General features: G+C 36.8%; 5 protein-coding genes and 3 non-coding genes across 8 annotated transcripts; 1 reads left to right on the plus strand and 7 right to left on the minus strand.

The window, feature by feature from the left end:
- Nucleotides 1-215: 215 nt before the first annotated feature.
- On the plus strand, nt 216-2471 carry LOC17893670 (salicylate/benzoate carboxyl methyltransferase). The gene is made up of 5 exons (XM_006297842.2): nt 216-310; nt 520-622; nt 1121-1513; nt 1603-1860; nt 2012-2471. The coding sequence occupies exons 1-5, from the start codon at nt 273-275 to the stop codon at nt 2363-2365; spliced, it is 1146 nt and encodes a 381-aa protein (XP_006297904.1). The 5' UTR covers nt 216-272; the 3' UTR covers nt 2366-2471.
- A 115-nt stretch (nt 2472-2586) lies between these two features.
- On the minus strand, nt 2587-5370 carry LOC17890744 (rho GTPase-activating protein 4). Its single transcript, XM_006299720.2, has 5 exons — nt 4451-5370; nt 3823-3943; nt 3618-3737; nt 3290-3520; nt 2587-3212 (listed from the first exon to the last, which is right to left on the minus strand). The coding sequence occupies exons 1-5, from the start codon at nt 4840-4842 to the stop codon at nt 2748-2750; spliced, it is 1329 nt and encodes a 442-aa protein (XP_006299782.1). The 5' UTR covers nt 4843-5370; the 3' UTR covers nt 2587-2747.
- Nucleotides 5371-6992: 1622 nt separating this feature from the next.
- On the minus strand, nt 6993-8092 carry LOC17891053 (probable small nuclear ribonucleoprotein G). The gene is made up of 4 exons (XM_006298842.2): nt 7934-8092; nt 7759-7781; nt 7283-7404; nt 6993-7196 (listed from the first exon to the last, which is right to left on the minus strand). The coding sequence occupies exons 1-4, from the start codon at nt 7966-7968 to the stop codon at nt 7137-7139; spliced, it is 240 nt and encodes a 79-aa protein (XP_006298904.1). The 5' UTR covers nt 7969-8092; the 3' UTR covers nt 6993-7136.
- Nucleotides 8093-8187: 95 nt separating this feature from the next.
- On the minus strand, nt 8188-8259 carry TRNAP-CGG. Its single transcript has one exon. It is a non-coding gene; the product is annotated as a tRNA-Pro (tRNA).
- Nucleotides 8260-8615: 356 nt separating this feature from the next.
- On the minus strand, nt 8616-10066 carry LOC17892264 (40S ribosomal protein S14-2). The gene is made up of 6 exons (XM_006298675.2): nt 9980-10066; nt 9537-9659; nt 9402-9447; nt 9223-9308; nt 9003-9132; nt 8616-8889 (listed from the first exon to the last, which is right to left on the minus strand). Exons 1-6 carry the CDS (start codon nt 9980-9982, stop codon nt 8822-8824), a joined length of 456 nt encoding a protein of 151 aa, XP_006298737.1. The 5' UTR covers nt 9983-10066; the 3' UTR covers nt 8616-8821.
- Nucleotides 10067-10395: 329 nt separating this feature from the next.
- On the minus strand, nt 10396-12329 carry LOC17892172 (cyclin-B1-3). The gene is made up of 6 exons (XM_006297727.2): nt 12228-12329; nt 11972-12129; nt 11651-11878; nt 11467-11568; nt 10787-11373; nt 10396-10696 (listed from the first exon to the last, which is right to left on the minus strand). Exons 1-6 carry the CDS (start codon nt 12247-12249, stop codon nt 10552-10554), a joined length of 1242 nt encoding a protein of 413 aa, XP_006297789.1. The 5' UTR covers nt 12250-12329; the 3' UTR covers nt 10396-10551.
- Nucleotides 12330-13347: 1018 nt separating this feature from the next.
- LOC111831771 lies at nt 13348-13436 on the minus strand. The gene has a single exon (XR_002834907.1). It is a non-coding gene; the product is annotated as a small nucleolar RNA Z266 (small nucleolar RNA).
- Nucleotides 13437-13480: 44 nt separating this feature from the next.
- Nucleotides 13481-13582, minus strand: LOC111831770. The gene has a single exon (XR_002834906.1). It is a non-coding gene; the product is annotated as a small nucleolar RNA Z266 (small nucleolar RNA).
- Nucleotides 13583-13602: the final 20 nt, after the last annotated feature.

The following is a 13602-nucleotide window of genomic DNA, read 5'->3' on the forward strand; positions in this document are numbered from 1 at the left end:
GCAAAGACCAAAGTATCCGGTTAACAACTCGCGGGTAGAATATATATATATATATATATATATATATAAGTTAATTTGTTTTGGGTGTTAAGACCAACGACTTAGCAACTATTACACTTGGCATGTTTCATGTGTTATGTTCTACCCTTTATTAAGTTCCAGCTCTCTATAAATTGAAGGGTATTTTGTGTGCATCCTCGATACACAAACATCTTCGGATATTTCTCCTCTTAACTTACATATCCACCAATATATAAAGTACGATAATAAAAATGGATCCGAGATTCATCGATACCTTACCTTCCTTGAGGTTCGTCTCCCCAATTCATTATCAATACAAACACACACACACACACACACACATACATGTATGATTTTTCTTTGATATAGTTCGTTCAAATATATGTATTTGTATGTAACGATATATCTTCTCATATATATGTATATCACGATGTTTTTTTTATGTATATGTGCATGCAGCTTTAATTTGTATGTAACTATATAGATGTATATATGCAGCTATATTGATAACAAGCGTGATGACGAATATGCGTTTGTGAAAGCTCTGCGGATGAGTGGTGGAGATGGAGCCAACAGTTACTCCGCCAATTCTCGTCTTCAGGTTCTTCAATATCCTCTTTTCTTTTCAGTTTTAACCAATATATTTATCATCAATATTATAAATGATTTTTTAGGAGTTTTTTTCATTTCGATAAAATTGTAAAATCTAAAACATTAGGTACATGTTTATAACCAAATTACTGAATGAAACTACATCTACTATATGTATGTAGTCAAGAATTTACATAGTTATATTTGTTTATAATAATTGTTATCAAACCAAATATATTATGCATAAAGTAGAAATGTTTACAAAAGGAAGTACATGTTTTCCATATAAATATATATATGGTGATATATGTAGTCTTAAATTTTTTTAGGGAAAATAATGATGTTCCTAGGAGGGTTAGATTATAAGTTACTAAAAGAATATTAAGACATGTAAACTCAAATTTGCATGAATACATAAACACTAGTTTTCAAAGTTTGTTATAAACGAAGATCGATCGTCCATCATAATCGAGATATTAACTAGTTTATATACTTTTCTGGTTTATAGAGAAGAGTTCTATCAATGGCCAAACCAGTCTTGGTAAAAAACACAGAAGAAATGATGATGAACTTAGACTTTCCTACGTACATCAAAGTTGCTGAGTTGGGTTGTTCTTCGGGAGAAAACTCGTTTTTGGCCATCTCTGAGATCATCAACACCATTAATGTGCTGTGCCAACGTGTGGACAAAAACCCACCAGAAATCGATTGTTGTCTTAACGATCTCCCCGAAAACGATTTTAACACGACATTCAAGTTCGTGCCTTTCTTCAATAAGGAGACCACAAACAAAGCACCCTGTTTCGTCTACGGAGCTCCAGGTTCCTTCTATTCCAGGCTCTTCTCTCGCAACAGCCTCCATTTCATACATTCCTCTTACGCTCTCCATTTTCTCTCTAAGGTACTTTAAATATACAAGACTTTGATATTGCTTTGTATATAAAAAACATCAATTATTAATAATATATATGATGTAATTGTATGTCGAAGGTTCCTGAGAAGCTTGAGAATAACGAGGGGAGTGTGTACATAACAAGTTCAAGTCCTGAAAGTGTATACAAGGCTTACTTGAATCAGTTCCAAGAAGATTTCACGCTGTTTCTAAGGTTACGTTCTGAAGAACTCGTCTCTAATGGACGTATGGTGCTCAACTTCATCGGAAGAAAGAGTCTTAACGATCCATTACATAGAGATTGTTGTCACTTTTGGACATTGCTATCAAAATCTCTACGCGACCTAGTCCTCGAGGTACATCAAATCAAATTATTCAAGATTTCAAATATGCCCATTCATGGTCTTAGGGATTTAATTAGAAGCATGACCATAAACATACAATCCTTTGTTTGGAACTTTATTAATTCGTTATGAATACTCCAATTCACATTAATCATATAAACAGGGCATTGTCAGTGAATCAAAGCTGGAGACTTTCAACATGCCGTTTTATGATCCGAACGTACATGAACTCAAAGAAGTGATACGAAACGAGGGCTCTTTTGAGATCAATGAATTGGAGGCACATGGATTCGATCTTGGTCATAGTAACTGCAACTACAACGGAATATATGAGTATGAAGCAGGACACAATGAAGCCAATTGTATAAGAGCGGTTAGTGAACCAATGCTCGCTGCCCATTTTGGAGAAGACATTATCGATACCTTGTTTGATAAGTATGCGCACCATGTGACTCAGCATGCCAACTGCAGGAACAGAACCAGTGTCAGTCATGTTGTTTCGTTGACTAAGAAATAATCAACACTTCTCTGATGTAATTGCTTGTATTTACTTCATGTGTTATTGTTCCTTCAATAAATTCCAAGACCTGCCACTCAATGTAACTGTGAGATGCTAGTCTTGAAGATTGTAAATTTGTAATATGTTATGTTCTGATCGATTTTAATATCTTTTGTTTATAACCTACAGTTGGTATATTCCTCTAAAAGTTGCAGATTCTTCAAGCTGAAACCTTAGGAAGAGAAGCAGAAACTTTTCTTTGACATTATATGCAGAAACGTAGCATTTCTTAATACACAAGCAACCACATCAAAATTTAAAAGCATCATCCATCCCACAAAACCCAGATCAAGAAAATCCAAAAGTTGGATCAAAAACAACAAACTATTCACTTTTTTTCTCATCGCCAAGCTTCAAATAGCTCAACTCTGTAATTCACGCGTCCCACAATACTACTTGCTTTAGACATGGTCGTTGTAGTCTTCTTCCTCTGCTCCTCCCAACCATTGTGTATCTGTCCACAACCTCCGTTGTTACAGCTTTTCACCACAGAAGACTTTATACCAACAAGTTCTGGAGATTCTGCAGATTCTTCTTCTTCTTCTTCTTTATCATCTGCAGACTCTTCTTTGTCTTTCATCTCCTCCTCAAAGTTGTCTAAAGTATCCTCCTTGTTAGCTTTCATGAGATGTAACAGCTGTCTACTGCTGCTCTGATCACCATTATGGTCCCGAGGGCTTGGATTTGAGGCTGGAATCAACTTATCTCGAGATTCTTTCCGGTCTTTAAGCGTCTTCACAATGAGTGTTTTAAGAAAGTTCATAACTTGAACAGCATACATTAGAGCCGTCAATGGATCCAACATCTGCAATTTGACTGATGTCATTTACGAAAAACATACAAAAAAAAAAACAATCTTTAGAGATACATTCGAACACTAACCTGAGTCATATTAGGTGCGAAAACCATTGCAATGTTGCGAGCATTCATCTTGTTAAGTTGTTCCATCTCGACAACATCAGCCATTAGATTGATAGCCCAATCTAACAAAGAAGCTTCAGTTGAAGGAAGAAGCCTTACAAGCTCCAGACACTCATCTTCACTCTCAGACTCCATTACTTGCTCTGGTGAGAGAGAATCCAAAACACCAGTAGGAAGTTCCCTAAACCAAGCCTAGAGGAAAACCAATAAAAACCACAATTCAGAAAATGTAAAAGACAATCAGGAAAAATAAACAATAAGAATTTTATGAAAGTAATGGGTTTTATACCTTAATGAGACTTGCTAAGCAGTGGACATCGATGTTATCAGGTATAACACCTTTATTCAACTCTTCTCTTATGTACTCCTCTTGAGCATTCTCACCATTAATCCTGAAAATTCCTTCTACCTATATGTCACAAATGAACATTAAATTTACCCATTGTCGTAAAACAGGATGGAAAATTGTTTTAAAGATGCAGATTTACACCCACCCGCAATCCGCCTCTACTGTACAAGTGACTCTGCATCATCAAAAGTATTGTAGGCACGATGTTCCCTCTAGTATCATAAGATAGCTGCATTGACTCGGTAGAGACTCCAAACACGGTAGCACTGTATTAACAGATACAATCTGAATCAGCTTCTGTTTGAACAAAAGAGTAAAACTATCTATCTACTCACTCAAGAATGTTGACTAACCATGCACATTGTAAGAAATTTCACCAATATCATCAAATACATGAGAATCTGATTCAAGAACATCACATGATAAAGTTGGGAAGAGTTGTGAAAATGTCTACATACAATAAGTCTTCAATCTATCTGCCTCACTAAAGATCATTGTACAAACCATCTACTTGATAACAGATTTCACCCAACCTCATAGAAAACAAGGGATTTGATTCAAGAACACCAGAAAGTTTGGATCATGATGTCAGGGGATACACTAATCCAAGGTGGATTCCAGATGGGGGTTTCAATTAATGCAATTACTGGATATAGAAACTAAGCCACATACAGAACTGGTTCTTTATAATTGATTAAGCTAACTACAATCTCAATCACCAAGCATTACCAAAAACAAAATCAATAATCTAAGATAAGAGACCAAAAACAAACCTTGCACTAGGAGCTCGTCTCGGGACTTCAGGTTCAAACTCAACAGGCAAGCCAAGGAAGCCATGGAAACGATCGAAGGTGACATGAGCGACATGTCTAACATCAGTAGGGACACCAATCTCCATTGAGCAAAGATCCTCTTCGCCAACACAGCCACCAATCACAGACCTTCGAATAGCAGAAACAAGAATCTCCAATGCAGACGAAAGCTCGAATCTTTCTCTCTCTTTCTCGCTTCTCTCAGCTTCTTCTTCTTCCTCTTCCTCTCGAGAAATGTTAAAAGGAGAATGTGGGTCTCTATTACAATCATTGCCACCACATGATGTAGAAGAAGAAGAGCTTGAAGGTGAAGGGAAATGGCATGATTGGCTCGATTTTAGTACTTTTGCCATTATCTCAAAGGATAATCCTAAACAACAACAAAAAAAAATCAAATCTTGGAGTGATGGGTACTCTCTCTTTAAAAACAATGAGGAGAAACAGTGACGGAGAGGTCAAATCAATGGCTATAAAGAATCAATCTTTAATAAGAAAAATTTCAGGGGAAACAAGAAAAAGAGAAAAAAAACTAGAAAATTGGATTAGTAAATGGGTAATTAATGATACTTTTCTGTTGGGAAGCTCAAAAGATTAAAACTTTTGGGTATTACTAAGCGACGCGTAGAGTTGAAATGAAGAAATGGTTTCAGTTGGTGGGTTGTAATTATCACTTCAATCTTTCTTTCTTTCTTTCTTCTTCCTTCTTCGTATTCTACACACAACAAAGTCGTGGCTCACAGAAGAGAGAGAGAGAGAGAGAGAGAGAGAGAGAGATTGGTGGAGGTAGGTGAGAGAGAGAAGATGAAGGATTAAGGAGGAAGATGAAAGGATCGAGCTGTCTTTGTTTAAGTATCTCTTTGATATATTTTGCTCTGTCTTTTGTTTTGGTGTGTCTCTCTTTTAAGTATTTTTATCCTCTAGGAAAAGTATCAAGTAGATATGTAATAACTTTTTGTTTCTATGTGTGAATATATCAAAATCTACATCTTCTGCTAGTAGTAAGATATTGCGAATTCTGACTATTACTTAATTAACTCCGTTTCGTCATTCCTACCTAAACGGGAGGTATCTTGATATATCACACAAAGTCAAACACACTAATAAAAGAAGAAATCTAATCTAACATAATAATCAGTTGAGAGCAAATAGTAGAAGAAGTATTTCTATAATAAGACTAGTCTCATGTACTTTGGTAACCTAATAACAACCAATGTTCCTAAAAGCACCACAAATATGGCATTTCAAGGAAAATGTGGAATTGAATGATATAGTTATTAGGCGGAAAAATCAGTTGATTGAAGATTCACATAATAACAGATTTTATATGGTTTTGGTCATTAAATTTAGTAGTAATGGATTGTAGTTTGAACACACATTGATATATTAAGCCAGTAAATGGTTGAAGTTCATTGAACAACTTGCATCCAGCCAAAGTGAATCTTTTAGTTACTTGCGATGGATGGTCCACGAGAATGTATCAAGGTTACTTTTTACGTTTTTATACTTTGTTACCGTTAGAATTTAGAAAGAAGCAATCTCTTATTAGACTCTCCCTAGTCTCTTCCCCAAAGCTAAAGAGGAAAGAGTCAGACAAAAAGGAAAAAAATAAAGTGAAGTTGGTGGAAGTTCTTTTTGGATTAGTTGTAAATCCATGTGTTCAAAATCCTTTACATCCAATTTTTTGTTTGCTATATTAGTTAGAGATCCCCGACCACAAAATGTTAACAAGAAAAGAGCACGTCTAAATTGTGAATGACAAAACACAAATACCTACTTTATCTACCAATAAAGTACATTGAGTCGATCGTAGTTTTTTGAAGTGGTAGATAGATGTGAATCATAAGTTTTGTTGATTTATAGAACAAGATAGAGGAATGTAAGTTGGAACTAAAACCACCCCACGTGTGTGTGTGTGCCGACGACGACCCCACGTGCCGAACATTCCGTTGTGGCTACGTGTTTTTATTGGAGATAGATAGATGTATTGCTCCAAATCATTTCTTCATTCATTTCGTTTGCCTTTGCAAACAATACTTCGTGGGGCACATGCTTTATATGATTCCTTCCACTTTCACTTCTTCTCTTATTCCATGGAAAACATCTTTTTAATAACAGAGGAGCCAAACGGCACAATTATTGTCTAATTAGACAACAAAAGGATAAAAAGATGGTGATAAAACACAAAAAGCAAGATACACAACCGTTAGAGCTCGTTTACCCAAATTTCAGATCTTTGTGCAAGGTTTGGCCCAATCAAACTTAGCTTTTTCTTTGACTGCTTTTGATCTCTTTAGTAAAGTTGTCTAGCGATGTTATACAAATACTTGGACCAAAGATCCAAGCCTTCTAGGAATATATACTTTAGAGACCCTGACACAATTGCTAAGAGAGATCAAAACAAAACAGACAGTAGTATTCAGATTTCTTAGATGCATCTAATCAAGGGTTCAAAAGAAGACTTCAGAGCATATAAGCAGGACCAAGTCACAAATAAAATGACATATAAGTGAAGGAGCCAACGAAGTTGAATTCATCAAATTAAACTTCTTCAAGATCCATACATGCCAGCCAGTACAGAGAGCAACTTAGTCAAAGTCATATTACAGAAGATGATTACTGGAGGTGGTGCAAAGTAAAGCATTAAAAGCTAAGACCTCCCGACTGGTTCAAGAGCCTCAACAGTGACAATGCTGTTTCCTCTAATCACCTGCATCCGGGAAATGTAGAATGTCAAAACAAAACGGATGATGGATGAATACTTCAGTACATTCTGTGAAGGATAGAGAGACTTACCACCATCCCAATGTCAGTCTTGTCATCACCATTCACTTCAACAGTGTTATCCACAACAAGATTCATGAACTGATCAAACCCACGGAGAGTTCCAACTACCATTCGGTTGGCATTAAGCTTAACTACATTGGAGGGGAACAACAAAAGGAGACAATAAACTTCTCTGGACCATACCAAGTTACAAAAACATAATGACAAACAATGTTCAATAATGAAAGCATACGGAGAAACAAAACCAACGAATCCATAAACCATTTGCTGCAACCTTGACTAAAACCAACTGTAATCAATGAGACTGCTGTGCTATGAGCTATAATTGATATATGTTCTATAGATATGACTTGAAATGGGATACATATCTACACTAAACATCGCTCTTAGGTTCAAGAGTTGGAAGCAATTCACAGCAAGAGATTAGGTCAAAAATTGAAACAACAAAAGCTAATAAAAAAGTGGAAGAAGAGTTGGGATCTTACTTTGGAGTTTCTTGTCCATGTACCTGCATTAGATGAAACGAACGAAGAACAAAATCAGAAACACGAAGAAGAAGAAGCTCGATGGAAACTAAAACATCTGGATATAGAGAAAAATCCCGACAAAGAATTACAAACAGAGAATGGAAAATAAAATTAAGTAGCGGAGAGAACTTACTTCTTGAGATCCGGAGGCTGACCTGATCGACTCATACTTGCGGAATCGGAGAAGACGACCAAGGAGAGATTTAGGGTTTTTCTCAGCTAGCTGGTGAACACTTTGCTCTAATTCGATTCCAGAAGAAGAAAAAAAAAAGTAGAAATCGAAGCCGTCGTCGGTCTGGAAAGTTAGAGGTTGAAACGACGTCGTTTGAAGGCCCAGTAGCTGAAAAGCCTTTGTTGACGCTTTACATAGAGCTTATAAAAATAGAAGGGGTGTTCCGAGAATCGAACTCGGGACCTCTCGCACCCGAAGCGAGAATCATACCACTAGACCAAACACCCACTTTTGAACAAATTGAGTTTTAAAGTCATATTATATTAATTTTTAAATAAATTGGTCTATAATTTCGTAATCACCTCTTTTTCTACTACCAAGTAGAGAACTTAGAAAAAGTTGAAGAATCTGACGGAGGCATTATTAGGCAGCATTCTAATTCACGAAGTCTCAAAGATAGGATGTTCATCTTTTCTAACAAAAGTATAGAACAGAAACGTAAGTTGTAAATGGAAGGATTCAGCAAAATCACTTTCAAATCTGATTTTTATAAGCACCCGTTGCACAAGGTACTTCTACAAAATTTTCAATTATAATCTGAGGTTAAAAGAGTAAAAGAGATTGCAAAATAGCAATAAGCCAATAACAGTAACACAAAGTAAGTAACCACTATCATTTTTTTCTCATTACCAAACTCCAAATACAATGTTAAAGAAAAACACAGCACATACTGTTCTTGAAGCAACTGGAAAGATAAATAGGAGAGACAAAACTAACTTCAAAGTGTACCCAAGAAAATACAGAGAGAATCAAGGGCACAATTGAACGATGATGGGACTCATCGTGCAATCAGAGTCTTCTTCCTCTTCGTCCACCCTTTCGGCGTGTACTGTCTGTGGGAATTGGAGTCACATCCTCTGCGAATACATTCAAGAAAGATTCAGTTTGCATGAGCAACCAAAAGTAACAATTTGTCCACACAAACAAAAAACAAAAACAACTTGAGAGAGAAAGTAAGTTTCTATGTTACCAATACGACCAATCTTCATGCCAGAACGGGCAAGGGCTCTGAGAGCAGACTGGGCACCAGGACCAGGAGTCTTGGTTTTGTTTCCTCCAGTAGCACGGAGCTTCACGTGAATGGCTGTTATGCCAAGCTCCTGTTACACAAGGGACAAGGCATTAGATATTATCATCCACAAGCTCAATGTCATAATAATAAAACATGTATATTGACTAATGTCTCCAACCTTGCATCTCTGAGCAACATCCTGAGCAGCAAGCATAGCAGCATAAGGAGAGGACTCATCACGGTCAGCCTTCACTTTCATTCCACCTTTATTTCAAATTCAAATCCCATTATCATTCTGTTTCAGAGAATATAAACGAATTACTACCGACAAATTGTGAGAGATTAGTGTCTACATACCAGTGATACGGACAAGAGTTTCTCTGCCGGACAGATCAGTCACATGCTGCAAAAATTATTGAAAGTAATGCCATAAATGTACTGCAAGAAGCTAAAATACCATAGAAATGCTAAGGATCCAAGAGAACAGCTTACAATGAAAGTGTCATTGAATGATGCAAAGATGTGAACAACACCGAAAACTTGCTCTCCGTCACGAACACTAGGTCCAAGAGTCACAGTCTCTACCTTCGGCTCCTTAGTCTTTCTCTTCGACGACTATATAACAAAAGAAAGAGCAAAACACATTTGAGAAAAAAAATTGTACACCACTGGTCTAACTCTGATTACTGGTACACATACCATCAGCTCAATATCACACTACATGGCGATTAATCAGCCAACCACTAAACTATGAATCAGACAAGCAAAGATCAATTACATAGCTGAAGCATAATTAACACAGAACCTAAAGGCATGAAACTAGCAGGAGTGAAAATCTCAGAAATGATCTAATCGCAGATCTAAGTTCTCTACAGACTAACGAGAACCAAATTATCCGGAAGAAAACAAGTGTTTGAAGTGGAAAAAGAGCTTACCATCTTTCAACAATGGATGAGAGAAGAGACGAAACGCTAAGGTTTTTGGATGCTCAGTGGTAAACAAGAAGGAGACATACACGGCGCTACAAATCTTCTTTATAAATTAGGGTTACATCGGAGTGCCTCCAGGAAATGACGTAAGTACCCTCAGCACCTTTGAATATTACGTCGTCGTTTCGTCATTATGCGAAAATCATTAAAATAAGATAAGGTTATTTTCTTGATTTAGTGTTTAGTGCACGAAATTATATTTTGTCGTTGGAGTAGCAAAATCACGACGAGAGTTAATTGGCAATACACAGATCGTACTTGTGGTCTTATGAAGAACAAATAAGTTTTAATAGATATCAGTTTAATTCGATTTGACTCCTCCCTTGATAAAATTGTTGAATACGGTTCAAAACGATCAAATATAGATAGAAGAGAAGAATTCATTTCATTATAATACTTTTGAATTCATACAGAAACATCATTGCTCAACAAGTACCGAAACCTTTACATATGAAAAGATAAAATGAAAATCTAAAAATGCAGAGTTTGCAAGACGGGGGACTTCTTTCAAGACTTGTTCAAGGAGCAGCCGACAAAAGAGCCTTGGCTGGTGAAATCAAAGCAACAGCACCTCTTCCAAGTTTAGAGTACTTCTTAAACACACCTCGTAGTTTGCTCTCCCCAACACTCGAGTGAACGAAAGCTAAAAGCTTTGAGCAATCCCTGATAACACACGCAAACATATAGAGATATTAATATACAAACATAATGAATCACAGAGTTGTTTGAAAGAAAATAAAAAAGAAGACTAACATGAGCTGAGATTCCGAGTAGCCTGTGTGGAACTTGAGAGTATCAGTCCAAGCAGGAGTCTTGTTCAAGGTGCATCTGGCTGTGTAGACAGCTGATGCAGCAAGCATGGAAGGACAGAACATCAAACTGTCGTGGTGCATCATACCAATCTCAGCAAGAAAATGAACCATGTTCTCCAATTTTGGGTCAGAGCCTGAGGCTTTGATGAACCTCACAAGAAACACATATTGTGTTGGAACTGTCAAGTACCACTCGAGATTTCCCAAAATTGTCTTCTCCATCACCAGAATTTGTTTGCTGTTGTAGGAGTTATCAGTCACGTATACCAAATCATTGACCTGAGGAGGCCAGATTTCTTCGTACTTGGAAGCTATGAGCATAGCACTGACGCCTACAAGCTGTAACTCTCTTCTAGGCACAGGTTTCAAAGATAGGAAACGGTCAATGATGTTGACAGTGAGGTAGAGAGTCTCCGGGGAGAGATCAAACTTGAGATGAACTTCTACAAGCCAGTCTACAAGGATTGATCTCATCTTCTCATTAATCTCAGGTTGTGTATGCATATACATCAGAGGTCTGCTCTCATTCTACAACAAAGAACGAAGCAACATGCTTAAAGAGACATTACATCACATAACTTATCCATAAGCATTTCAAAAGAGGGATTCACTATAAAGTACCTCAACTTCTTTGTAGAAAGTGTACATATCCTCAACATACTCCACAGCAGCAAGATCATTGTCTTTGTCCTCATAATCAATATCCAAGGTTTTAGAAGCAGCCTAAGTTTGTATACGAATTAATCAGGACACGCAAACAAGAGAAACATTGCACATTTATACTTTCAGAATCAAAGAATCTAACCTTGCTACGAGCATCAAGAACCGAAGAGTATGTTACTTTCTTATTAGACGACACAGTTGCATCACTTTTATTAACCTTGGCAACCTCGTTTGTATCAGGACTAATCACAATGACTTCAATAGGTCTTGATGGCTCCCGCTTATGAGCACCTCGTGCTTTCTTTTGAACCGCTCTTACAACTTCTTGTTTCTTGGTAACAACAGCCTTAGCTCCATCAAGAATCGGATCCTGCAACAGGACAGAGGGAATATAAGTAAGATTCAAGAATCACATAACAAGCTCTGAGCCACAAGAGGTTTGATAAGAAAAAAAAAAGAAGACCTTTTTATTAGCGGCGGCGGCGGCAGCAACTTGTGCGTTTTCTAGCAACTGAGCACGGAAGTTACGAGTGATGGGACGATTAATCTTTCCTCCATCAACACCGGCAAGTGAATCGATGTTTCCAATATCACCAAGAGCTCGGCGGTTCTTTGGTTCACCTGATTTTTTCCACATAAAGCAACCCAATCAACAACGAGATTATATATACCAAAATGGTCAACTACGAAAAAAACAGAGATTGATCGGCTAAACAAACCTCTAACTGGTCTAGTCGCCATGATCTGAAGACTATTTTTCTTCTTGAACTGTAAAGAATCTGAAAGTATGAGGAGAAAGGTTACTTAGAGGGATTAAGGGGGAGAGGTGAGGAGGAGGAGCCATTAAAGCATAATTGCAACGGTCAAAATGTTTAGCGGGATTAGGTCTTTAGCCGTTGGATGAGCTTCGAATCTAACGGTGTGTGAGCAAGTTTTGTTTTTTAGTTTTTTACCCATTCATTCTCCTCCCTATCCCAAGTTACCGTTGGACTGTGGGAAATATTGACGCCTTTCACACTTTTTAAGTGACATTTTAAAATGAGCACTGAGCAGGTCTGAGTTTTAATTACAGGTTTATTTCTTCCCATTAATGACAAGGTTTGGGGTTTTAATTTGTACTAAATGAAGATTCTATTCCATAATATGGTTTTTTTCTTCGGGTCAAAGCAATTTTTTAATTTTTTTTTTGCTTATACCTTTATTTGCACAACAAATGGATCGAGAGTACAAATAAGATTGGTCGTTCATTTGATTTTCTTAAGATCCGACGGGAAATTTATTGTCTTTTTCTGATTATGGTTTGAAAGAATTAAGCCTAATATCGTATGATAATTGATAAATAATGTCACTTTCTCTTTCCATCCACAATTGACAATACTACATTTTGAACGGAGCGGGTTGAGCCAGCTTTAGGACAAGGCTTAATAGTATTTAAATTTTTTTTTTTTGAACACCAGGCTTAATAGTATTTAATTTTAAGTAAAATGTTGTTTAGACTTTAGATTGGAAGTACACTATTTTGTTTTGTTAGTGATGAAGCTTACTCAATTCCATTACGTTCAGCTCATGTGCTCATATCTCAATCATTTAGGGCGAGAGGATATCCATCGTAATGCAATATTAGGTGACATCTAAATTTTGATTCGTCTTCCCAGAATTAATTTATCTACTTATTTATCAAGCGGAACAATTTTATAATAACGCAACCAAAGGTTTCATGATCAAACTTAGCAAAACTCAGACTGACTGAGTCAGTCATTATAAACCAAAATCAGATTAAAACTGTGTGTATAGTTTGAATCCAGCGGGAAAACAATATTGGAATAACTAGGGAGAAATGGGAAATGTCAGATAAATTGCCAAATAGAGTTTTTGAGATCATGATGAAACCATTCGCACATCTAATTGAATCCTCATTCATAAAACCCATTCCTCCATACTTTTCCAATCGAAAACAAAGAAAAGACATGTTGACGGCGAAGTCAGTAAAAAATGCCAAATATAGTTTTTGAGCTCAAAATAGAGAAGTATTTCTCCATTCGCACATCTAATTGAATCATCATCCCTCGCCGTTTCGAAAATTCAAAGAAACAA

The sequence above is a fragment of the Capsella rubella genome, unplaced genomic scaffold, assembly GCF_000375325.1.
Source record: "Capsella rubella cultivar Monte Gargano unplaced genomic scaffold, Caprub1_0 scaffold_3, whole genome shotgun sequence".
Taxonomy (NCBI): domain Eukaryota; kingdom Viridiplantae; phylum Streptophyta; class Magnoliopsida; order Brassicales; family Brassicaceae; genus Capsella; species Capsella rubella.